This window comes from Glycine soja, chromosome 8 (assembly GCF_004193775.1).
Source record: "Glycine soja cultivar W05 chromosome 8, ASM419377v2, whole genome shotgun sequence".
Lineage (NCBI taxonomy): Eukaryota > Viridiplantae > Streptophyta > Magnoliopsida > Fabales > Fabaceae > Glycine > Glycine soja.
Window position 1 is genome coordinate 198,292 of NC_041009.1, and position 27,580 is coordinate 225,871.

At 33.2% G+C, this 27,580-nt stretch overlaps 3 protein-coding genes across 3 annotated transcripts; all 3 read right to left on the minus strand.

The window, feature by feature from the left end:
* Window positions 1–302: 302 nt before the first annotated feature.
* Window positions 303–5,287, minus strand: LOC114420931 (aldehyde dehydrogenase family 3 member H1-like). Its single transcript, XM_028386643.1, has 12 exons — window positions 5,097–5,287; window positions 4,759–4,860; window positions 4,396–4,639; window positions 4,119–4,187; window positions 3,940–4,036; window positions 3,301–3,507; window positions 2,825–2,940; window positions 2,624–2,728; window positions 2,372–2,544; window positions 2,196–2,286; window positions 1,182–1,331; window positions 303–732 (listed from the first exon to the last, which is right to left on the minus strand). The coding sequence occupies exons 1-12, from the start codon at window positions 5,132–5,134 to the stop codon at window positions 499–501; spliced, it is 1,626 nt and encodes a 541-aa protein (XP_028242444.1). The 5' UTR covers window positions 5,135–5,287; the 3' UTR covers window positions 303–498.
* Window positions 5,288–9,008: 3,721 nt separating this feature from the next.
* LOC114420932 lies at window positions 9,009–12,584 on the minus strand. Its single transcript, XM_028386644.1, has 4 exons — window positions 12,344–12,584; window positions 10,984–11,893; window positions 9,691–9,765; window positions 9,009–9,280 (listed from the first exon to the last, which is right to left on the minus strand). Exons 2-4 carry the CDS (start codon window positions 11,881–11,883, stop codon window positions 9,164–9,166), a joined length of 1,092 nt encoding a protein of 363 aa, XP_028242445.1. The 5' UTR covers window positions 11,884–11,893; window positions 12,344–12,584; the 3' UTR covers window positions 9,009–9,163.
* Window positions 12,585–15,674: 3,090 nt separating this feature from the next.
* Window positions 15,675–26,425, minus strand: LOC114420933 (cyclin-dependent kinase E-1-like). The gene is made up of 16 exons (XM_028386646.1): window positions 26,177–26,425; window positions 25,987–26,097; window positions 25,805–25,908; window positions 25,652–25,694; window positions 25,402–25,500; window positions 25,019–25,088; window positions 24,533–24,627; window positions 24,348–24,381; window positions 24,161–24,245; window positions 23,865–23,942; window positions 22,187–22,234; window positions 21,827–21,859; window positions 21,469–21,577; window positions 16,719–16,925; window positions 16,549–16,615; window positions 15,675–16,109 (listed from the first exon to the last, which is right to left on the minus strand). Exons 1-15 carry the CDS (start codon window positions 26,378–26,380, stop codon window positions 16,550–16,552), a joined length of 1,386 nt encoding a protein of 461 aa, XP_028242447.1. The 5' UTR covers window positions 26,381–26,425; the 3' UTR covers window positions 15,675–16,109; window position 16,549.
* Between the last annotated feature and the right edge of the window lie 1,155 nt (window positions 26,426–27,580).

The following is a 27,580-nucleotide window of genomic DNA, read 5'->3' on the forward strand; positions in this document are numbered from 1 at the left end:
CAATCTTTACATAATACACTGGGAATGAGCAAAGAAGTTTAAGTGTGAATAAATCCTTTTGTCAAAAAAAAAATGAATAAATCTTAAACCGAGAATTAATTTATAGGCAACCCAAAGGACTTAAACTTATGAGAATACTTTGAGGTTCCATTAGGAAAAAAAGAATAACTCCATGCCAATCATAGTTTAAACTAAAAATTGAAAATAATTAAGCCGTGAAGCATATGTTGTGCTGCTTACCACTAATCTATCAAGCAGCGACATTGTCTTCGATATCTCATTCATTAATTTAGAGCGGAATAGCAATCAAAGAACAGATTCATGAGTTTTTTTTTTTTATTAGGATTCATGAGATTGAAAACTCGAGGGGAAAATTGTAATTATCTTTTGCCACTTCAACCAAAGTGGGAAGCCACGAGTCACTGCCCTTGCACATTGTTTTAGTACAGTACTTCTAATTCATGAACGTTTTTTTTTTTTAAAGGGACCTTATCATCCTTAAGACCACCCCAAAAGAGAAAGAATAATTTGAACAATATTGCCACTAATAAGGGCCTTCAATAATTTTTCCTTCTGAGGTGTATACGGAGGGTACCTAATGGTAGAATCTGCATCAAAACTTCTATAGAGAACTGACTTCCTGTGGCTGAAACTATCAAAAGAGAATTTTCCATGGTAACAACCCATTCCACTCTCTTCAACTCCTCCAAAAGGCAACCCACGAGTTGCAACCTGCATGCATATAGATAAGTGTCTACACATAAACACATTTAAATGCATGTATATACTAGCTTAAATTTTTAAGTTTTGGTTTCATTTGATAAATATATGTGCTCTGGATTTTCAGGTTGCATTTCATTGCATGCTATTAAAAATTAGGTTGCAAAGTCTTAATCATCTAGAGATAGAGGCCCAAGTTCATCAAGTGCTTTATTATTTACTTTGTTTTTAAAGTCAACTTATATCATTCAACCATCAGAATTTCTCTCATGCTAAGTTGAATCATTTTATGTATGCAAATGAAAGATGCCAAATAAAGAGAGCATAACTTTTCTTTTTCCCTCTACAGATGGGGCACTATCAGAGAACAATTGATTTATGAAAATATGACCATAATTGAAGAAAATTATGTTAGCATACAACAATTTTTCATGTATAAATTGTAGGAAGAGAATATTTACATGGATGACGGCGTCATTGATGAGCATCCCTCCAGAAGATATCTTATCCACATAATCCTTCTTCAGCTGCTCATTGTTTGTGAAGAGATATGCAGCAAGAGGTTTTGGCTTTGATTTTATTATACTGTAGCAATCTTCTATATTGTCTACCTGCAAAAATGTAAGGGTAAATATAACAACTTTATGCTAAATATGAACAAACATATCAAGTCCTTCCCGAGATAATTTTTGTAAGAGTAAATTTGGTTGGAAATAACTAGGGGAACAAGAGAAATAAGGAAGATAGACAGCACATGCTAACACTGCTTGATATTTGAAGGGTGAAATCTTTCTGGAATCTGGACAATACACTTGAACATTTGAAGGAATAAATCATCTTTTTAATATGTTCTCATTCACACAGTGGCATACTACAAGAAAAAGAGAGGCAAGTTTCAAAACTGGTGTTTTAGGGTCTCTGTCAGTTGTAACAGGGAACATGAAACTGGTCAACAGGAATCAGTTATGGTTTTTGCAAAGGAGTTGGAACGAAAGAATGGCCACTACCAGCTGGAAAAGAAAATTAAGGTTAAGTTATAATAAAGGGGAAAATGTGAGCATAAAAAAAATAAAGGAAAAAATATGTTTTTGGTGCTTGAACTTTCGGCCAAACTTGGTTTGGGGCCCTATAGTATTAAATTGATGAATTTAGTCCTGCAACTGAAAATATGTGAATTGAGTCCCTCCTCACATTTAAACTTAACATTTAGTGACAGTTTTTGACTGCCACAAAGTTGGAAAAGGGACTAAATTTACATGTTTTCCAAAAGTTGAAGGACTAAATCCATCAATTTAAAAGTATAAGGACCAAAATCAAGTTTGACCGAAGGGAACAAAAACATATTTTTCCCTATAATAAATGAAACATGTTTTCCCTGCATCAAGAACAGAATTATTTTCTTGACAAAGATCCATAATCCTTGCCAACAAGTCTTAAATGTTAAATTAACTTTTTCATTGTGATCTAGTACTCACAGTGACGATTGGCATTATTGGCCCAAATATCTCCTCTTGCATTATCATAGCATCTTCAGGAACACCCAATATGATAGTTGGGGCAATTTTTCTGCAATATAAAGGAAGAATTGGTGTTATGATATAGTATAAGTAATATTTGCAATCTTAAAAATTAAAAAGGGAATGCAACTCACAATTTCTTCTCATCCCTCTGACCTCCCAAAACAATTTTGTCAGATACCTTATCCTCATCCAAGAGATTCACAAGCCGCGCAAACTGGTTTGGAGACACAATTCTTGACATGTCTTTTGACTCCATAGGATCTTTACCAAAAAATTGTTCCAATTCTTCTTTTAAGGCATCTACCTGTTGAGTGAGAAATTATCGAGAGTAATATATTTTATTAGGCAGCACACAGAATTTTGTAATATTGAGGCAACCTTACCAGCTTTGGGGCAAACTCTTTTCTTGTGATGATATAATCAACAGAAATGCATGCTTGTCCACTATTGCATGCCCACTTGCCAGCTATTATCCTCCTTGCAGTAACCTGAAAATTCAGTGATTGTTATACATGAAATTACATTGATGCGTAAATAACAAGATCCATTGATGAGTAAATAACAAGATCCATTGATGATGTTACTTGTAAGTTGACATCTGATTCAACAACAGCTGGGCACTTTCCTCCAAGTTCCAGAATCACTGGAGTAAGATGCTTTGCAGCAGCAGCCATGACAATGCGACCTACTCTAGCACTACCTGCAAAAAGCTGGTCTATCATGCATGGAACCTTGTAATGAAGTAAGCATGTTAAATGAACTAAATACGTGTGACTTTATAATCAAGTGAAAGCTTCAACAGTGTCAACTCAAATTTCTTGGTGCAACTTATGATAAGTGATTACTAGAATTAGACATATATATGGGATGGCTTAAAATAGAGCCAAATTTCATACAGCTTCAAAAGAAAATAATATCAAACAATTGGACCATACTATTAACACTGATATTTTACTATTCACATTGCATACATTCTTTGAGACTGATGAATCTGTTTGATATGGTATGATCTTGTAGGATATTGTCATATTGATACAATAGAAATTAGAAGACACATTACCTGTATAAAGTATCTTATCCCACTTCTGATCCAGGAGTGCAGATGTTTCGGGAATAGCCCCTTCAACAACTCTTATGGTAGAGTTGTCTAGATATTGTTCGATCAAATTTGCAAGCAGTGATGATGTTGCTGGAGAAATTTCTGATGGTTTCAGGACCACAGCATTGCCTGCGGAAATGGCTCCAATGACTGGATCCATTGATAACACTGAAGATAGGAAATAAGAACTAATCAATGGAAAGGAAAGGACAAGGAGAAGATGCCAAGTCAACACATTAGATAGTGACAAGTCATGATTGGTGAATATCAAAAGATTATGTTGATATGGAGAAGGTTACAAAAGTATAATAGACTTGGCTCTAATTTATTGAAAGTTTAAGCAAGGGAATATTAACCTCTGGCTAAATTCATAGACAGAGAGCACAAATAAGTTTAGAGCTTGAAATAACTGGTGAAATTTGAATTTTGACAAAGAAAACTTAAAGAGTGCCGAAGAGTTTTATTTACAGGACAAATACATCCCACTACAAGAGCTCCACAGTGATGAAATTGGCTGAGATGAAGAAAAGCTGTTCTCAATTATAACCAAATACGGTTTAGATATATAAATAGAGTGAAAAGGGAACATCTTCTACATACAGAAAGGAAAGTTCCATGTTGAGATGACCAACACAACCCCCAGTGGTTCTGGCACAATCTCTGCTGATGATGGATATGTTGTGATTGAAGTATTCACCTAAAAGGGTTAAAAAAAAGAAAGAAGCTTGGTTGTTAATTAATAAAGCCATGTTGAAACTTGTGTTTTCTTGGCAATTTACCTTCTCAGGCTTCATCCATTCTTTCAGCTCTTTAAGTGCTTCACTACATGAGGATTTAGCCTGGGAAATCTGCATTAAGAAACACTTACATCAAATCTGGTGACCATGATGATGATGGTGAGGCTGAGGAGATTACTGGACAAATGGAAACATCAAATCCCATCATGACAAAAGGGAATGGAGAAAAAAAGAAAAAGGAAAGAATTCCATAAATTAATGGCTAACAGAAGGCATATGAAGCATATAAACAAAATTATAAAAGCAAGAAATTGAAGACCTCGGTTATAAATGCTTCAAGTCGAGGTTTTCCAAGGTCCTTATATAGAGCTTCAGTAATTTCCTTCTCTTTCTCTTCTAACATCTTAGCTATGGCTTCCAACTGGGAAACCCTCCATCCATAGCTCTTAGTCATGCCTGAATCAAAGCTCTTTCTGAGATCTTTAACTAGCAAATTAGCCTTCTCTCCATCAAACACTTGCTTCTCTTCTAATTCTGGCATCACTGATATAGTTGCAGAACATCTTCACAAGGTAAACCATACATATGCATGCAAGAAGACCACATGAAAATAACATCTTAGTTAAGAATACACAATTAAAACGCTCCATGACCAAAAGGTGGAGGGAGAGAGAGGGCTTACATGAATGAAGAGAAAGCAACACAACGTGAGTGGAAGTGAAGTTGCTTTTGAAAGCACTTTCTGCTTAAGTGGCCTCCATAGGCTCTTCTACCAACTGGGGCACTGTTATTAGGAAGAACTGGAGTAAGAGGCTCATCAATTATGATGAAATGGTAGTTTTTATTTTTTCAACATATTTTGGGCAATTCTATTATTCAATTGGGTGATAATGCTTCCCATCAAGTTGCATTGATCATCTTAGTTTTCATCATCACAAAATAAATAATATATGAACAATCACTGGGTTAATGAATCAAAAGGTAGAAGAAAATAAGCTCAAAAGTTAGAAAAATACGTACCTAGCAGCAAGAAACGGCCCAAGGCAGAGGCTTTTCATTGTAGAACAAGAAGCTGAAAGAAAGATCTTTGGTAGTGATGTCTAATATTAAAAATAAAAGAAGCTGCATTTATGTGTATATATATAAGCCGGAAATGGAATGATTTCTCAGCCATGAAAAATAGGAAGATAATGTTTAACACATTTAAAGACTTGGTATTAATCATGGGTAATTTGACAAGGACATAGCCAAAAATAAAAGAAACGTTGTAGACTTTTAGTTTAGCAATGAGAGAAAAAAATCTTGTGCACTCAAGTCAAGTTTGGTAATGGAGTGGCTGGGAATTTATGTCGTACGCGAACTCACGTGGGTCTCTTAAATCCTAACCGTTCCATGCATGCATCTTTTATATGTCACAACCCTTGGATCAATTGATAAAAGCCAGTAAAAATACATTAGTACATACAATAATTAGTGTACTATGTTAGTTAAAGACAAAAGTGTAAGTAAAGTGACAATCACGATACAGAACAGTGGCTTTGTTTTGTCTACCTGCCCAACACAATAGACATAGACACGTTTGAAAATTGTCCCAATTGAGTGGTAAATCTAGGATCTATGAGAGACAATTTATGTAAAAAATAAAAAAAGAGAGGCAAATTACTCTGACTACTCCAATATTTAGGCCTTATAACACTTACATTCCCTTGTTATTTTACTCCTAAGTAAACTTCCCCTAATTTTATCATTCTGTTACACAGACAACCCTGCACATTAACACCGTTGGCTTCTATTAACTAGAAGGGGTCATGTGCTTTGCCCATGCGTGTTTAATGAAATACATGGACCAACCTACCATTGTCTTCCTCATTTGTAATGGAAAAAAGAAAAGAAAAATGAGTAACACAGGAAGAGAATAACAATCAATTCAAATAACTCAAAATCTTCATACACGAAATCGATACAAGATTTTGTGTTTCTTATTGCCTTTTTTTTATCGGCATTAAATATAATAAAATATGAAAAGCATAATAAATTAGGGAAAGGTATTGACGGTGGCGGTAGAGCGGTAGTTGTTACAAATGTCGGTGCAAATTCAATAAATCAGCTTTCTTGAAGGAAGGGATAAGAAAACACAAATGTAAGAATGAGAACAAAAAAAATACCCAAAGTATGTAAGATCAGAGGTGAGAACAAATGAGGGGGCTTAAGTCATAAGGGTTGTTTCGCCATTTCAATAAAAGTTGACACCCTCAGTCACGGAAGCAAAAGTAATCAGGAATACATGTCTAATAATTCCTAAATTCATTATAATTTACTCAAATTAAAAAAAAAGTTGGGATAGAAGATTCAAATATACAAAATTAAGGACGACAAAATATATAATTGAATAAATATTTAAAAGTGAGGGAGTATATGTGCATCTAGCAAGTAAGTGTGGATGCGTCATTTATTGCAACCCACAATCAAGAAGAAACACTTGTTTAATTGTGCTATTTTTATTATAATTGAATAAATATTTAATATTCAATCTACGTCTCTACCTTCCACTTTAGTTCCATTTTTCATTTAATTGATAAGCCTTCCACTTATGTTTCTCATCCATATAGTATTAACGGATAAAATAGCTCCCTATTCATACAAGTCATTCATAAGATATTTCGAGAGTTCTATTGGATAAAAGAAGATTATATATCCATTAACTTGTAAATCCACTATTTCAACTTTTATCCTACATAGTTATATAAAATTATGTGGTCTTCCACTAGTATAGATTGCACAAAACTCAGCTCCAATCCCAAGCTTGTTATCAGACAGTTTTCTCCATGCCATTGTAAAGTTTTTCGGTTGAGTATTAAACAGTATCCTCCATTAAAAATTGTACTAATTCAGAATGCTGACTTAGTTTTAATAGTGTTGCTGTAGCGTCCCACCAATTTCAAAGGGAAAGATAGAAAGAATGTGGCCCCGTTACGAACTGAAGCATCCACGGAGCTTATATTGCCAACCTTTTGTTTTTGGAAGTGTCCCTATGAGGATTTTGCAGTATATTCCTTTAGTGTGTGTTTGGACGAAGAATTTAGAAAATTTTAAATACACAAAAATTAAATTGTATCAAATGAATTTCTTGAAATTTTAAAATTACTTGTTTGGATGAAGAAATTCACATTCTTAAGTTTTATGATTGAGTTCCTGCTTCACTTTTATTTGAATGGTACAAATGCCCCAAAGAAATTTATTCACCATGCTAAATTCCTTTTTAAGTTTGTGGATAGTGTTGAGTTTCGACGAGAGATGGAGATTATATTTCTAATAAAATAAATACTCTTTTTTCATTTTTTTTCTTGTTTCTTTAATTAATGTCACAAGATACTGATTAGTATTTGTAAAAAAAATAAAAATAAAAAAAGGTGTTGGCATGAGCTTGCTAATGGAAGTAACCAAAAATACAGTCTCATGTGCAAGAAATCAAGAGTGATATTTTTTATGGCTAGCCATTGGCAAGTACCACATTATTATTTATTTAACGAATGGTTTGCACTGTGCAATTTCTCTAGTTTGGATACTTTTTGATGACCAACCAAGTCCATAAGGAGCCCAGGATTACACATGCTCACCCACATCCATACAATGTTCTGTGCGTGAAAGATCTAAAAACAACTAGAATTCATAAATCTAGCTTGCAAACAACATAATTGTCATTTTACATTGAACAAATATGAGAATCTACCAAATAGACTCATAAGTCTTATCATAATGAATATCTATTCAAAATCTCAAAATTCAAGATAGTAAGGAAATGTTAAGGAGAGGTGGGAAGGATTTTTTTTGTTCAAAACAATCAAATGACTTAACAAAGATCTAAAGCACTATTGATAAGTGTTATATTTTAATTAATATGTGATTTGAATATTGACACTTGTGATTTCAAGAACTTTTCTTAAAAACTTTCCTTAATTTTGAGTTATTTGATAGTTAAAATAGAATTAAATGTTTTGTTTATAATTTGAAGGTTTATCCAACTTTTTTTCATGCAATTTTGTAGATTAAAAGATTGGTATATGATGGAAGTAAGGTGGAAGAAGTGGAAAACATTTTTGGAGAAATGAATAGTTGATTCCTGAGTACTTGGAGTTTTAAAGTATCATGTTTCTTCGCTCAGGCGAGACCAGAGTCACGTAGGCAAATGAAATCTGTGAAAATAGAAGATTGTCCAGTAGATTTTCTCGTATAGGTGATAATGATTCGCCTAGACGAATGCACTCGTTGTCCAAGATTCGCCTAAGCGATAATCAATAGCATGGGTGACCCAAGCTTTCTTCAACTTGAAGTCTTCTAGTTGCCTCAGCAAGAAAGTCTCGCCTGAGCGAATATTCATTAAGTGACTAGTTCTCTATGTAGGATTGAATGTAATTTTCATACTCTAATGTATCTCTTTTGATATTCATGTATATATAAATCTTTTCTATCTGTTGTCGGTATCCTCATCATGCTCTTTATGCTTAATTTTATCTAATCAATAGTCTCATGAATAGCTCTTGAGTTTGACTGGAAAGTACTCTCAAGAGTCTAAATTGAATAAAATTATTCTCTATGTTATGTTATTAGGAATAAATCATAGCGTATTGATTATGATCTTACACTTATTTGTAATGTTGGAATAATTATTGAATATGCGAGGAATAAATATTTGATAATTACTCTTGGAAATGTCATATGCGAGAAATCGATATGATATGATTTAGTGTGTGCATCAACTACAGTAAAAAATGATTCATATGTGTAAATTTCATTAAGATACTAAAGAGCCAAATGATGAAATCTAATCCTATGTTTTTTTTGATTGAGTTCAAATCCTTTTTCATTGCTTTTCTCATAATTATAGGCTTGCAACTTTTACATTATTTACTTTTATTGTAACAAACCAATAAATTTTCGATCAAACATGTATATAACTATTAAACTATTTAATATTACCAAGGAACTGAGTAACCCAAGTTCCCGAGAAGACGATCTTAACTACAAATTTTGTAAACTGTGACAACAATTGGTACACTTGTCAATAGTATAACAACTGCACTATGGGATCATGTTGTGTGGGCACCATGGGTCCTTGAAGCCCATATTCCAAAGACAAGAAACCAGAAAACGAACAAGATTGCCCAATAACGTGCAGGTCCATACTTGATTCTGGTAAGCACAAACTGCAATAACCAGAAGTATACAAAAGGAACAATTAGACTCTGACACCGGGATTCAAATAAATAAAGCGCAGTTATGTATATGCCACAAAGTTCAAGCATGTTCAATATTTTTTCACAGTTCCTGACACGATAAATTTGGACATAATTCATTCAATTATTCAAACTTCAAAGATCCATGCTAATTGAGAAGAAATCAACTATATGTCAGGGTCTTCTTTTATATTTCAATTATTTTTAAAAGCATAGTCAAGTTTTTTTTTCCCTAGTAGGTCACTGGTATCTTTCACAGGAGACATACTTCACTTGGGTAGAAACATAGTCAAGTTTGAATCTAGCCAAACATAACCAAATCTGAATAAAATTTAACAAAATATGTGGGGAAGCAAAAGGAAGGTACACAAAGTACTTACAAAGCGGAAGAAAACCACCACGGCTAAAGCACAAACTCCTCCAAGTAAGATATGAAGACCACTTCTAGCAGTTTTCTGGAAAACAAACACAGGCGGTATTATGCAGATGCTTCTAACCAAAATCAATAGGGAAGAAGCAATATATACACACAAACACACATAAGTGTACCAAAAAACAAAGAATGCAATAAGGCTATTTAATCATTTTGCCCATCCAAAGTAGTTCCTCTCTTGAAGTAGCCATGAGTAGACCACCAAATCAAGATTTAGGAGCAGAAGCACCCTTCAAAATACAAGCATTACGTTTGAACCACACAAACTGAAGGATAGCTAAAAAGGCCCACATAAGATTTTATTTTATATGTTTTTACTAGAGCTTTTAAAAGTTAAGTAACTACCAGTGGCATGTTTTATAGTTACCCATAAAAAATTGTTCTAGCCGTCACACACAGCCAGTGCACCTTGATACTCAAAAAAATTGTTCAAAAGGAAAATAATCACCTTGCAATGCAAAACAAGTGGCATGCTTTTCTTAGCTAGACTAGATGTGCACACATCATACATATCAAGAGAAAGTGAGACGGGATTGCCCATGCGATTGCAACAAGTGATTTGCATTAATCTTGTTAAGTCCCATCGACCAAACAAAAAGACTTGACCTTGGAGGAACCTTCAGGCTTCTAGATGGGTTTGTTGAGGCTCAGAAGGAATCTTGAAAACTAGAAGTAAGACTTGGAAAGAGAAAAGAAAATATGCAAGATATTCTCCACAGAAATTCAAAGTCCAACTTTCCAATCATTAATGGCTAAGAGATATATACAATCAAGTAGGAACGAAATGGATTGTAGTTCACTGTCATTCAAAGCTACACTAAAATGAAAGTCCCAATATAGAGAATGACCCTAAATAGAATAAAAGCAGCTAATGGTGAGTTGAGCAACGTAGACTAGAGAGATGAAACTGGAAAGGAAAGGCCTCTAAAGTAGAAACATTTCCTACCCAAATGTTCTCCCAAACTAGTATTGATAGAGACCCAAACTAGTATATTTGTTCCATGCATGAGTAACACATTAAGCCTGCCTCAATGCATGCATCAATATTATAACCTCAAAATATAATCCTACAATTTTGTAAGTTGAAGGTAAAATAAAAGTAGTTATATAAAATCATGGTATCGATCCATGTATGCATATACAGGCAAATTCCAGCAAAGAAAGGGCATATAAGAACTTGTCACATAAATATATTAGTAAATTTAGGTACTTATCAGAATTGATACTAGATTTTATATACCTTTCCAACACGAGGAGCTATAAGCCATGCAAGGGTGATGGTAAGCAGCCCCGTAGCAAGCAGGATCCCTGTACCCTCCACGGCCCACTTGGTTGCAGGATTCTGTGTGGGGGCAGCATCTTCAGTAACAATACTTAAAGGCTGCTCAGAAACAATCTGTGAAACTGTGTCCACACTGCTGATGTTGTTATTGTGACTGTTATTATAAGGACAAAACCATAGTGCAATCTCACTTAGCCGTTGCCTCCGGATAGCAGCCACAGCATCAGGATCCACAACAGCATTTGCATGAACATGTGCGGCACCAGGATCCCCACTAGCAGTTCTTTCCCTCAATACTTCATACTCCTTCAAAGCACCAACAACCTTATTGAAGTCAGAAATTCTGATATTATTTGCTATATGTCCACATATTTCACAAATGGTAGATCCATGGTTGACAAACCACTTAAGTGCACAAGCATAATGTACTAAAGCAAGGTCGTTTTTACAAGAACATCCAAGTTCAACTAATTTATCTTGATGACACAAACCAAGTTCCAAATCGCTTTTACAAATGAAAACCTCCCCATTAGGGCTTACAAATTCCACCATACCAGCATTTTTCTCATTATTTCTGTCAAGAGACGTATTTTCGGGAATTCCATCGCCACCACCATCAGATCCCACTTCCCCCTTGGTTTTACACATTTCTGAACCTGGAATGATGCCCAAAAATTCTAGTGCGGCATCTGCCTTTTTATCAGATTCGGTACATTGGCACACACGACAGGTTCCCAAGCCATTATCCTTGTCGAGACTAATTCGAGCATGAGATTCTAAATCCACATTCTCAACACTGGAGGAACCATCATCACAGACTTCTTCCTTTGCCATTGCTGGCGTATTTTCTCTGCTCATCTGATAAGTTCTGTGTTAAGATTCAAAGACACAATTGGATATTTCAGATTATTGGAACATTCTATTATACTTGAATAAGGTTAACGTAATTGAGTTCGCAGAGACTTCTTCTGCAACAGCGTACAACACAAAAAAAGAAAAAGCATACACAGAAATAGTAACAAATTAAAATAAATGGAATAAGAAAAGGGGAGAAGTCTAAAGTTCAAAGAGAGAAATAGACGGAGCCAAAGGCAGAGATTAGATGATAGAGTGAATAAGGATAAAGAAAAATGAATATAGAAATGAGAAAGTGATATTGTTTGAAATTGAGTAGAGTAGTGCTAGAATGTAATATTGGAGCGGCATAAGGGATTGATTGATGGGGCGGCACCCACCCACCCACAAAGGGAAGATGAAAGTGAAAATCCCTTAATAATTGAGTTAGAAAAAGAAAAGATCGCAGATTAAGGTGACTCACCGAGAGAGAACAACAGTGCAGTGGAGTGCGTTACACGGTCTTCTGAGTTCTGAGTTCTGAATGCGGCGTTTCACTCACTTATCACTTATCGACTTATTTACTCACCCATTCCACACAAATCATTCATTGCCACTGTTCTGTTTAGGAGAGTCTGTGTTTATCTTCCCATCCTCTTTCATTGTTTTTTCTTTTTCTTTTTATTAATAATCAATTTGATATTCAGAGTATATTTTAGGATATCAAATTAAAATCTTTTTTCAAAAATTCTACTTTGTCAACTAAACTATAAACTACAGAAATTGAATCCTCTTTCATTCCCTTCACAGTCACAATACAATATATTTTCACCTCTCTCTGCACGTACATCATACATCCCAATTACGAATTACGTCTTTCTATCCTTTTCCTTACACACTTCATAACGCATATATTTCTTTCTTCTTTTTTGTTTTATTTTATTTTTCCCTATTTCGTTGGACTCCTCAGATCTTCTCGTCTTAATTCTTTTTCTCCATATACATTATGACTAAATTGATTGTGTTTTACCGTGTAAAACAATTTTATCTTATACTTTCATTTAATTACAACTCATTAAATACGTTGAATTTTATTATAATAATTTTAAAAGTCATATTAACAATAAATTATAATTTATTCATAATCATTAAACTCATAAATTATTAGTATGATTAACAATATTTTTCTTATAAATTATTAGTATGATTAATAAATATGATTGTTCTAACTTAATACTAAACTTATAAGGTTAATTGGAGGAAAAATTGTTGTCATTTAAATGAATTAAATATAATACAACTCAAGGATTTGAATGGATTTGTTTAAATTTAAGGATACAATAAGAATGGCTTATTTATGAGAACAAAATCTTTTTTTTTTCATGAGATATGATAAGGATGACTAAGAAAATAAGAGAAAAATAGGAAAGAATAAAAATGATAAATTCTTATCTTTTTTCAGTGTTTGATGTACAACTAAAAACCTAACATATAATTATATAAGTTATATGCAAATAACAAAATTATCTTAATAAAAAAAGGATATTGATTGCTTTCAACGAAAAATTATAATTTAAATAAATAAAGTTGTTAAATATGATTTTTTATTCCATAAGAAACAATTCTTAATATTTGAATAAACTTTTAATAATATCACTTTAAAACAAAATGAATAAATTATTTTTCTTTATAAACAAATAAATATCTATATTGTTTAGTGACCAAATATTTCAAAAGTAAACAATGCAATAACTAATTAATGAAAAAAGATTAAAAACATTCAAGTAAATGCTTGTGAATTTTTGTGTCGGTGAATGCTCGTGGGTTTGGTTGGATATCCTACAAGTACAAACTGTCTGGGCGTAGTATTAACTTTGGCTCATTTCATTCTAGTTCTATTCCAGTATCCTTAAGCCTTAAGGGTTCAACAAATTAGCATGTGTATTTTGGGATTTGACGTACTTTATTCTAAATTAAAATCCACCGTATCTAATTTACACGTAGTTATATAAATTAAAATAACTCCCGCAAACTCATCTCTTTCTTCAATCTTTTGTTTTTCTCCAGTATATAAAAAATTATAGCATTGCTTTCCTAATAGCAATTGATCAATGTAACTGGAAAATTTCGCAATAGAGAATAGAAGATATTTGATTACAAATTCAAATCCCCTCTTGGGTGGATTGTAAGATAAAGATTGGCATTGTCAAACATGGGAATGATCCAACTATGGTCTAATATGAAATTACAAATAAAGAGTCCTGGTTTGTTTCATACAGACAAGGCTTTTCAAATTAATCCTTTTTTTTTAAATTTTTTTTCTAAAGGCTGTGAATACATAGGAATGGTTTAATTTCATTTGATCCTATTCCCAGCCCCACATAAAAAAAACACCCTGTTCATGATCCCTTTTTCTTCAACTTGTTCTGATTGATTCCAATCCAAATGCTGCTATCTTCAACTTGATGAATTATGGCCTTTTGTCTTCACGAAAACCTTGATTGCATTTTCTTGCATCCATTTTCAGGTGCAGCTCTGTAGCAGCAATGAAGAAGTAAATGGCCTGTTTTGGAGTCAGAACATCAACAACATTACCCACATCAAGTTGGAATTTCTTTCCGGAATATAATTGCTTGCTACTGTTTGCAGCTCTAAACAGCCACTCATCTAGCTATTTCTTTTTTCTATTTTAATTCCATCTAATCAATTTAGAGTTTTTTAAAGGTTTTTTTTATTTCTTTATTGAATTTCTTCTCCCTTTTCACAACATAAATGGATGACATTTTTTTATCCAAAAATCGACATCTCATCTACTCATATTATAAATGAATTTTCCATCTTGTATGACTATTAATAATATTAGTCTCAAATTTGAGTTTTAGATATTTAGTTGTATTAAATTCTTAAATGAAAATTTTGTCATTTTCAATAGTCTTATAAGTTCAAACATAACTGCTTCCGATATAAAATACGCATAGTTTTTAACAAAAATTAGTAAGATTGTCTTTTGTCAACTTGAAAATAACGTCATTAATATTTTATATTTTGTAAATGATTTTTAATCGTCATTTAAGCTAAACGATCAAAATAAATATTTTAAAAGAAAAAAAAAATCAGAACGAATTTTTATGATAAGAAACAATATATATATATTAACTTATTTTATTTAAGATTATATAATCATTTTTAATGTGAAAACCTAACCCTAAATCATCACAAGTTGTTGGAGCATTTAGAGGGAAAGGGGTGTGGGCTCCATCCATGATTTTGTATGTCTTATGGAACCTCTATACGTGTAGGAGAATAAAGGGGAGCACAACTATTGTGTGTTTCGTGAGGGTAAAGAGTGCTTTAGTGTGTGACGGAGTTTACGTGAAGAAAGGGTTCGTATGGGCTGTGTGTTTATGAGAAAAGTCATAAACCTTTGAGTTATACACAGTTCATTCTTTTAGTGTTTGAATACAAGTTATACAGAACTAATTTTTTCAAAGGATTCTAACTCATTTAAGAAAAAATCATCTTTCTTGTATTTATTTATTTATAACTAATTGTAAGATGAGATTATATACATTTTCTCTGTAGCACCAGAAAAATATACATTTTCTGTAGATTTATTTCTACACTTATTAAAACAATTTCATAACTTCATACTACTACGCCTCCGAACAAAGTTTACATCTAACTCACAGAAAGCTTCAATAATTATGGATAAAGAAAAATGTTACCTGTTACCTGTAAGGTTTCCTTGAGTGTGAAAAGTCTGTGATTCCAGTGATCACATAAAAATTCAAAACGGAAATACCAAAGGCAAGTGATATTTGAACTATCTTCAATCATGTGAGGCAAAATATTCGACGAATACAAAGTAGCATATTATAAATTTAATCGTGAAAAGTTTCATTATGAAAACCCAATGGATGATTAACATTTGGTTTCACTGACATTGATCTTGCCCAAAAGCTGAGAAATACAATAGAATTGCATTGTTATAATCATGATATACATGTGCTTACAGTAGCTTAACCCTTTCATACGTTTATACCCTTTTATGGCTTCATTGGTGTTCCAGCATACATTTGGCATTTTAGCATCAAAATTCCAGAGAAGAATGCACCCAATCTTTGATTGCAATAAAGTGAGAGGTTTGCAAGTATTGAGACAAACCCTGTCCAGAAATGTCCTGCATGAGTTCAGGCACTGAAGTATTGACCCCAAATTTATCTTCACGTAGTCTCTCTTCCAGCAGAAACCTAACCATGAGACAATGTATTACATTTCACTAGCTATTTGCAAATAAAGAGTTTCCCAACTCTTAAGTTCAAGTATTCCAACAGGTACAATCATGTTGGCTGGAATAATAAAATGAAGAATGTGTAGAATTTGAAGTTTGCCACAATCCACAAAACATGTGACTAGTAAAGAGATGGATCAGGTGATGGTTGATTTTGAGATTCCCATACAATTTTCAAGAACCATAGCACAAGAATCAAAATCCAAGCATAATTTAAATTTTCCCATAGAACTCTCATAAAACTTATTCCAGCCAACATGATTCACACCTCAAAGGTATCCCTCCCAACCTAGTCCCAATTCAATGAAAAAGCAAAGTTTATATCTATGACAGCTACCACTACCAATCTACCACCATTGCCACAAATAAGTGGAGCCATAAGTCCAAAACTTCATTACCTTATATTCGTCTTGACTTCTGTTGTGCAGGGTATCCCGGCATCCCCATTTGCTCCTTCCTTCTCAACTGTTCAACATAGTAAATTTGAATAACACAAAAAGGAAAAAACAAAAGAAAGAAAGAAGTTAAACCCTTGCTCCCCTTTCCCAATTCCCATGAAACACTAAACCTGTTGCGGCTGATGGGCCTGTGGAACACCTCGTTGCTTTGAGATACCCCCAGGATTCATTCCGTCTCCCATGGCTGCCTGAGATGAGAGATTATAAGCTGCCATTGCTTGAGGGGGCATTCTTTGCATTCCAACAACATTCACTGGCCGAGGAACAGATCTATTTGACCCATGAGGACCAGGCATGCTGCCAGAAACTGCATTTACCTGATTCAAAAGAAATAAGAAATAAATTTAAACAATTAAAACTCTGAAGTAGAGCATGTTTACACGTACAACTTGTGCACAAGCTAGTATAAAACCATACTTTACCATAAATGGGTATTTTTAAAACCAAGGCAACTTAAATTTCATAAAGGAACAATGATATCAAATGCACAAATCCCACTCAGCATTTTATTCATACATACAGGATGACCGGATGACCCATAGCACAAGGCTCCCACCTAGTGAGGTCTATGGAGGGAAAATGTATGCTGTCTTACCCCACAAACAGAAAGAATGCTTCCAGGATTTGAACCTCTAGTTCACAAGGCTACCTTATCACCAAGGCTCACCCTAATATTATTCACACACACAGATATTTAAGCTCAGCAAGGAACCAGACAATCATATGAACAAAAGGCAGTTGGCATATTACTAATAAATAGTTAAGTAATTATATCTGCCTTTTTTAATTATACTAGTATAATATCCAAACTAGTGCAAGTCTGGAATTTATTACTCTACCATCTATGAATTTTGTAAGGAAATTTATAACGGTCTTGATGATTAATGAGGAAAATATATTTTGTGCAAGTCTTCCATAATTAAATTAAATTACAAAAGTTGTATACATGAAAAATGACAACTTAATTTTATTTTATCATGAATCCATAATATATGACACTTGGACAGTGTTACATATTTAATTAAATAATTAAATAATAAGTTTTCAAATTGAAAAGATATTTAAATAAAAATTTACATAAATCGTATATGGCATATACAACTTACATAATTTTTAAGTCAGCTGCATATGTCATACACATTGCATAACTTTTAGAATTATAAAAATTATATAATCTATTATGGCATAGATGACTTACATAGTTTTGTAATATTTCAAAATTTAAGGTAAGAAAAGCATTTTATACCCTAATCTTTGAATTATTACTCTAGTTGCACTTTCATCCTTACATATTAAATTAAGCATAATATACCATAATTTAACACAATTCATTGTAATTTTCCCTTCCTATCCAATTTAACAGTCAATTTTGACAGTTAAATGTTCACACCATCCACCTGATATTTGGGCAAAAGACAAAAAAGAGAAAGCAAATATTAAATCTTCAGTCCAATGCAGAAAAATCTGCACCATCATCTTTTCAAAAATGCTCTCATTTTTTATCGTGTAAACACAAGTTGTTGATTAAAACAGGGCTTTAAATAGTGTCCTATAGCAGTTCAGTAGAATGGAGCGGCCCTTGGCCACTACAGTGGCTTCCATAGCAGAGAGGATTAGTATAGCAGACCAATTAGTGGGCTGAATAGCAGCTGTAGCAGACAGGATATGATAGGGATAGTACTGCAGGAAGCAAAACGCGCTATTTAGATAGGTTGTTAGAAAAGAATAATATTGTTAGGATATTTTGTGATTCTGCTTATCTTTTTGTTAGTGTTGAGAGCACCAAATTGTTACGTGCAGCGGCTTGGTTGCTGAACTTCGAGGGTCAGCACCTCCAGAAGAAGAAGAAGAAGAAAGCTAAGGGGAGGAACTCTGTTATTTCATTCATTCATGCCTCCAAAGGGAAGCACCTTCGTACATATATATAGCTGAGTGTTGGGGAACAAACTCCCGACAACACTAACAAAAAGATAAGCAGAATCACAAAATATCCTAACAATATTATTCTTTTCTAACAACCTATCCAAATAGCACGTTTTGCTTCCTGCAGTACTATCCCTATCAGGATAGCAGCAGTATGTGTTGATTTCGGAAAAAACCCTCCGAACAAAAATGCTATGGCTTTTTTAGGGGGTTATTTTTTGGGATTTCAACTTCCAAAAATGAAATCTACAACTGTAATAGTAGTGAAAATGATAAAGAAGATTTAGATTTAGAAAATGATAATTGATGAATCCTATCTAGGAATTTTGTATTTGACTTCTGTTAGTATTTACTTGTATGTTCTGTTTGAGACGCCTATTATGTCATGAATTTTGAGTAATTTTTATCATTTTGAGAATTTATATGTATATAGTACAGCAGCTATCCTGCAATCCGATCCCATTATAGCATTCAGAGCTAGTCACCACTATACAGGATTTAAAACACTGGGATCAAAATGTGGCAGTCTAGAGAAAACAAAAATGTTTTGTGATTGAGATATTGTGAGGAGAAATTGTGAATACTTCACAAGAAGTGTAGGCAGTTGAAACTTATGAATTAAAAGGGTGTTGATGCTCACAAGTATGATTTTATCCAAATTTTAGCTACAAAAATCAGAATTTTTTTTGAAGTAGTTGACAAAATATCTAGCAGGATAGGTTAGTTGATAGAAGAGGAGTTATGGCCAGATATCAAAAAGTTCATTTTTAGGTATATCGTTGATGAATTCAATTGTCGCAAATTCTTCTATAATTGGTTGAAACCATAGTTAACTGAACTGGTCATTGACTCAGTAAAGATACTGAATCAATGGGGATCACTGGTCGAATCACTTGAGACAGTTTGGGACACAGAATTCAGCCTATGAGAACGTGAAAAAACCAGAGGGGAGTGATTCAACTGGTTTCCATACAGTCCTGTCCAAGTGAATACACCAGTTTAGTCCAGTTCGGGACCTGTTTGATAACGTGACACTGAGTTGATAACATAAAATGATCAAGTAACTAAACTGACCCGGCTACAAGCCCGGTTTCCAGTCCTATCGACCAAGTCGAACCAGGTTTAATAACACTGGTTGAAACCTTTGTAGTTGGAAGCTAAATGCCACTATAGTAAGTCTTATTTTGTAATTGTGTTGTGTTGATTAAATAGATGGGGTCGAAAAGCATCCTATGAATTAGTATTTTCACTTTTGATATCTTGATCTTGTTTTTCATTCTACAGCATTAGATGACAACACCCAAAAATAGAAATAATTTAATCTCATTGAGTAGACACCCAGTAAGCAGGAGAAAGAAAATGAAACTTCATTCTACAGGAAGGGAAAGCAATGACATTTTAGCAGAAGTAGAACTAAGCATTTTCTTTACAAATGATTCTGCATTAGTTAAGGGTTTTTAAGACTTACATACAAAATTAAGAAATACGTATGTTGTATATGTCGTGTATGACTTGCGGAGTTGTTGTAAATTAAAAATTAAGCAAGTCAAATGACATACAATTTAAATAACTTTTGGTTTTTATGTTTTTTAAAATTTAAAAAGCTTACCAATTATCTAATTAAATAAATAATCTAGGCAAGTTGTAGATCATGGACAACTCATGATATAATAAAGGGTTAGGTTGTCATTTTTTGTGTACAACTTTTGTAATATAATATATATTTAAAATTTTCAACTATGACATGTATAAAATGTATTTTTTCACAATATTCATTAATACCAACTATGACTTATCATTACCAATCCACAAATGAAGGACTTGCTCTAATTTAATAATAAATGCAAAAGTTTCAACTAGTCTAATAAAAATTGAACTCGAACTGTGCCAACATGGTAAAAAAAGCCAACTATGTTCTATTAGACATAGCAAAATCATTGAAATTTTCATAAACATCATGGCACCATGTAATTGAACTTTATTAATGTTAATTATCATCTACATAATCTCCAAGCAGATCCCTTATCTGAAAGAAATATAAAACTAACAAGTTAATGCATGGGTACTTTTAAATTTTACATAAATTTAAAAATATAAATAATAAAAAAAAAATATAGGAGAAACATATCAATATTGTTTAACAATGGTGAAATAACATATCTTAAGAAAAGTATGATGAGAAATTTATTCATTGCAAATAATGAGAATTCTATTTTATTAGATAGGAATAAATTAAACAGAGTGCTTTTTAAAATTAAAGAGGAAATTACAAAAAAAAAAATTGAATCAAAACACATTATCTCTATGTCTATTAATTTTATATGGTGTTAAAATTCAAAAATTAGAAAACTAAATTCAAATAGGAATTTAACTAAGTTTAAGCAATAATATTAATAATATAAAATATTTTTAAGAAATGGGAGATAGTTAATGTAAAAGAAGCCGCATGGCTTTCAGAGAAAATCGTTTGTATTCTATTCACCAATATTGCATGCAAATATTGTTTGGATGATTGTGGCAACAAAGAGGAATTGACTAAACCACCCACCAAGGAATTGAACCCAAAGTCATAACATAAATTGTGTGTACACAATTGAAGGTACATCAAACATTTGAAAATAATCCTTCATTTCTCTAAAGATGCAATATGCAATACTCTTACAATTATGAAATGCTGCCTTATCCATAAAAAAAGAACATCCTTAATTTCTCTAATATTCATTGCTCCTAGTAAACTTAAGTCGATAAAATTTCATTAAAAGATGATCACGATTTAAGGACAAATATCCTTCACTATTTTGACATGCCCAGCTCTATGAAAATTTTAAATCTATAACAAGACTTGCAAGATTGAGATAGGCCAACGATGTATTAAGTAAGCACAATTGCAATTTAGAATGATATAGTAGCAACAAATTTTCAACCATCATTGCATACCGTTTGTGAAGGTGGCAGATTGGTTGTTCCTTCAAGATCAGTAGTGGTGTCCACTGGACGAGTGGGATAATTTACAATTTTCTCTCCAAGTTGGCAGGGTACAAGTGCACTGAGCATGATTTTACAGAAATGTTCAGTTAAAGAAAATAAACATTGGCGGAATAGTGCTTCATGAGGACAAGGATAACTTTTTTATAGAACACAAAATAACTACATGAATATTTTTGTTTATAAACCTTCCAATCAAAATTTTAAATAAATTAAAAGTAATCAAGAATGACAGGAACAGGTTTTATCCATTGAACTTAAGAATAAAAGCCAACCCAGAATAACCAAAAGTGGGAAAGAAGAATCTTACTTCCGTCCAGGTAATGGTTCAATTTTGAAATACCTGGCAAACAGAGCATAAGGATGCTTGTCAGATAACAGCTGAACTACAAAAACGGAACTAATATAACCATAAGTCACAATGCAAAGTCCTTAACTATATTGATACAACAAGATGGCAACCACATCATTTTCAGTGCACCATAGGGGACAACAAGATGGCAACCATATATCAAGAAATACAATATAAAAGGGGAAAAAATGTAAAACTAAGTGAAGATTTCAGTAAACATTGAAAAACCAATAACTTAAAAAGCTTAAATCATACTTTTCACGGTTAGATACACAAAATACACACAAGAACAAAGAAGGAGAAGAGAAGAAGTCCTACTCATGCTCCAAAGCTTGTGCTGCTGTTAAACGCTTACGAGGATCATATCTGCACATAAATACACAATCTGTTATTAAATGTAAAAACATTAATGTGCCTTCATAGTAAAGCTTAAGCTTTTGAGATAGTTAGTCTATAACATACTATTAGAGCCTCTATGATTCAGTGGTCTAGAGTTCAATCATTACTGTCTCCATTGTGCATGGCCCACACTTCATATCTAAAGGACTTGTGTTGGGGGAGTGTTAAATATAAAAATACTCGTGACTTTTCTCAAAATCTTAAGCTTTGGGGATGGTTGGCTTATCCTAACATTTTTTAAAAAAAAATTAAAGGAGCAGGGAAAAAAGAGGGGGGGGGGGGGTTGAAATTATGAGGTTTTAGGTAAAGGGAGGGAAAGAAGATGAAAGATATTGAATACACTAAAATTGATATTGATATGTTATGATGAGTTGTATATGCTAAAAAAGACATATAGCACTAACCCTTATTCATACTAATACTAAATTATAATCCTAATTAAATAAAGAAACAAATCATGAAATGTAAGTAAATATGGAAACTAATCCTCAGATAATTTCAGATGCTGTAAATTATTGTAAGATACTGGAAACCCACCTTAATTGCAGTCATCCCTAGCCCGCCTTAGTTATAATCTCTTTAAGGAATGCCTTAATTGCAACCTCAAGAGTGGTGTTTAGTCTCACATCAACTAAAGATATGGCTTAAATGGAGCTTATAAAGCTTAATAGTCTTCACCTTACAGGTCGGTTTTATGAGATTGAGTTAGGTCCTTGGCTCATATTCTAAGATGGTTTCAAAGTCTATCCTAGATACATCATTGGGACACTTGCATTGCTACACTCCAAGCTAGTAGCCCTGAGCATGAAGAAGAGAGTTAGAAAGTCGTCTTAATTGTGGTCACCCTTACCACGCCTTAGTTGCAGCCTCTTAGAGGGCCACCTTAATTGCAACCTCAAGGGTAGTGTTTAGTCTCACATCAACTAGAGATATGGCTTAAATAGAGCTTATAAAAGTTTGAGTAGTCATCACCTTACAAGTCAGGTTTGTAGGGTTCAGTTAGGTCCTTAATCCAGATTTTAAGACATATCTAGGGTAGTAGAATGGGCCTTTGAATTCATTGTTAATATCAACAAATTCCTAGAATTTGGATGCCAAATAGATTTATGGTTCACATGGTGAATAATTTACACTAAAAGCATCTGCATCACAGCCTTTCACAATTGGGAAGATTATCATGTATTCAACAGATTGACTAGTGTAGCAACAAGAAAAATAAATCATTCAAATGACATAAATCAGGAAGAGATAGACTGAGGTTGAAACTGAAAAACTAGTGATCGTGGCCATTAAAGCAACAAAAAGTTAACAGGGGTAATAGGTGATAATGATATAGTTACAAAAAGTAATAAAAATCTCAAGCCCATCTTCTACGTATAAATGCCTGGGCAAGGAAAGAAATGTTGTGACCCATTTATCCACTCCACTATTTTACGAGGGGGTGTCAATACAAACCACAAGTATATAAAAGTGATTTTACTGCACCTAGAGTTCAATTTTGTATTACTCAAATGGAAAATGGAACACATAATTTTCAAGTTTCTGTATAGGCATAGCAAAAATAAAAATTTTAAAATGTAAGAAGGAAAATACTTACTCAAGCATCTTTGACAAGAGGTCATATGCGGGGCTTTTTGGAGACAGGTGTACAACATTATAGAGACCAGCATTATCACTTTACACACATAAGAAAGAGAAAATCCATTAATTTCACGGTAGAAAATAATCAATTTAATTTTAAAATTCAAAGAGTAATAGAGTAGTAAAGGAGGAAGTAAAGAAGGACTACATACTAAAGGAAAAGATGATTCCTACATATAAATATATAATTGTATAATCACATTAGTAATGAAAATTGACAGCATCACCTACAATAATATCAAAAGATCTTACTATTTGTGTCCTTGTATATGTTGCACATCTTGTTGCCAATGTGGAAGACTTGCTAAGGAAGGCCACTTTTCTAATGTGGGATGGCCTGGCACAGTAACAATGTCCTGTGATATAGCTCTAGAATATTCATCAACAGAATGAATGTCCACCAGCAGGGAAAAAGAAAAACTCTAAGAAGATAAATTACCTAAAACCTTAAATATCTTGTCAAGTTGGTCGAGCTGCACAGAGAGAACAACAATTATACAAAATCCAAAAGGCAAAGACTACACTAATATAAAAATTACTTCAACACCAACCTAAACAAAAATAAATCAATGGCACAGAATTCAACTACAGAATCAGAAAGCTCTAAGTTATTGCACCAAGTACCTGAAAGGGATTTGATGTAGCTTTGACTTCTGCCCCTTGAAATAGCGGCTTCAAGGTCAACAACTCAGCAAAAATGCATCCCACAGCCCACATATCTAAATGTATATTTAAGGAAAAATGACTCGAGTACTGGACCACTTTTAGAATAGTGGGAAAATGCTACAGACACATTCAGTTACTATATGCTACTAGTTTAAAATGTGGATTATGTGTACCATAGTGGAAGCTTCCCCCAACATCCAAACGGATAAATTAAAATGTAAATATTATGTCAATTCTGTGGACATCTCCAATTCAGTGAAATCATAACTCATTTAAGCAGGTGTCTCAAGTCAAACTAGGGATAACAACAGAACCACAAAACATGTAACTCTGAAGCTAACTGTGCCAGAGCATGGAAATTCCTTGACTGGCAAATATGAATGAAAAAAAAAAAATCACCTTGATACCCAACACAGAGAAAGTAAAACTTCAATAAAAGGATACCAACAGCACTAGTATAATGTTTTGCTCCAAGAAGCAACTCGGGTGCACGATACCAAATGGTTACAACAACCTGCATGTTAGTATCTCTTATATTCAGGACCAAATAATCAAAACACATGACAAGCTGATAATTGAGGAGTACAGATGAAAGCAAACAATCGATGTTTAAGCATCCCATGTGTGGGGAATCAAAACACTAGAGAACGCTAGCAGACAAGGTTGTTCAAGAAGGTAAACTTCAAACCAACATATCCATCATTCTGTTTGTGGAAAAAAGCTGGGACAGTATGCACCTCTATTCTAATGATTTCCTGTCTATACATTATATGCTTAGCCAGACTTTGGTTTCTTAAATCCTAAGAATACAATAGCCTGAGCCATACCCCATTATCAGATAACGGCTTCAGAGGAGCTTGATATATCCTCGCAAGTCCAAAGTCAGCAATCTTAACAACTCCATGTTCCTCTCCTTCTCCCATAACCTGGCCAGAGAAAGTTCATTTAACGAAAAAATGAAGAGCACTGGTCAAAATTGAGAAACAAAGGTGAAATTCGAAATACTAATGACTATACATAGCTAGCATTAAAAAAACGAGTCAATGTACAGCAGCAAGGAGGCAGCCAAAACCATACCAATATATTCGATGGCTTCAAATCTCGATGTATCATCCAATTACTACGCAACAATAAAAAAAAGAAGGCAAAATATTAAGTCTATATACAAAAGAAACACAAAAAAAAAAAAAAAAAACACGAGCGAGGTTCAAATTCAGTAATTGTTCAGACCTGTGCAGATAGCTTAGTCCATTGAGCAACTGCCAGAGCAAAGACTTAACAGTGTATTGGTTAATGGAATGGTTGAGTTTATCCCTGTGATGCCTAATAATTTCCTGCCACATTTTTCACAGCAATTTATTTCACACTCAACAAAAAAGGAAAAATGCTTCTCGATAGAACGATATACCGACATAGAGATCGTGCTCGGCGTAATCAAAGGCGAGGTAGAGCGACATGTCGGCGTGGTTGATGTGGACATTGACGAGCTTGACGACGTTCTCGTGCGTAATCTCCCTGAGCAGCTGCAATAACAAAAAAAAAGAGTGAAGGAAGAACTGCGTTGAAAGAGGAAAGGGAAAGGTTACGTTAGGAATAGATTACCATGATTTCGCGGATGGCGGTGGGGGAGACGCCGTCGCCGTCCTTGGATTGCTTGAACTTTTTGATGGCGATGGATTTGGAGGGAGTGCCTTTGGTTCGGGCCAGGAAGACGAGGCCGTAAGTGCCTTCTCCGATTTTGCCTAAGAGATCGTACTGCTGCACCCACTCCGCCCTGCTCCACCGGTTCCCACTTCCGTCCCCCATCTCTCTTCGATCGCAAGGGGATAGGCAGCCGTGTCCTAAAATTGAAATGGTTTTTATTATACTAGCAATTTATCCTATTGTGAGGAAAAAATTATTTAATAATATTTATTATTTACTAATCATTCAATTATAATTCATCTTTGATATCATTTAAGATAATTATCATAAAAATTAAATATTTTATTATATATGATAAGTTGTGATTAAATGATGATGTAAACTTTTTATAATTATAATTTTTTTTATAGTTATTGATTTAATTTGGTTTATTTATTTTTTAAATAATTTAATTTGATTTGTAACATGAAAATCAAACCAAATCAAACCACACTCTGAGTATTTTTAGAAATCATTGTTGCAATTAATATTTTGTTCTTAAATATTTACTTTTTAAATTTTTATGATTGAAAACAAGTATTATAAATGTTATTTTATTATTATTTTGTCCGATCATTGAAATTTGGAAACAAGCATTATATTTTTTTTACTCTTAAAATTGAATAATTATTTTTAAGTCGAATAAATATTATTCAAGGTTTATTCAGCTTTAGAATAATTATTGTTTTACCTTGGATTTGATTGTTAAAATTTTTGTTGTTGGTTAAACCAGTTATTATTTAAGTTTTGTTCAATTAATAATAAATAATTTAAATTAAACCAAACACACACATCACTTAATTTATTTTTTTGTTTGGACTAATTTTGAGTCAAAATTACACCAAATCATTCAACAAATACCCCTCATTAAAAACATTAATGAAATATATTTAATATTTTTAATTGTGAAATTGGAATGGTTTTATTGCAGGAAGTATCCCTTGTGAGTTGTGACTTGTGAGGATAAAAATATATATTTAATGTTTACTATTTATCATTTTGCATAATTCAAAATATTTAATGAAATGTATTGATGTTTTGATTAATATTTTAAAGGCAAGGAGCCTTTAATAAATACACATCGATAGTGTATTTGCTGAGTCACTAAGAAGTTAGTTAGACTAGTTTATTAGTTGATTTTTTTATGAAACTGTAAGAATTTTTTATGAAAAGCAATTTTACTTAAGTTGAGGATGATTTTTATAGATGATAAAATTTTCTTTATAAGTAGGTAACGCAATTGTATATACCAGCTCAAATTCGAAACCACGAAATAGATTAGAGCAACAAAATATTAATTAATCAAACCTTTGGTGGTAGCTT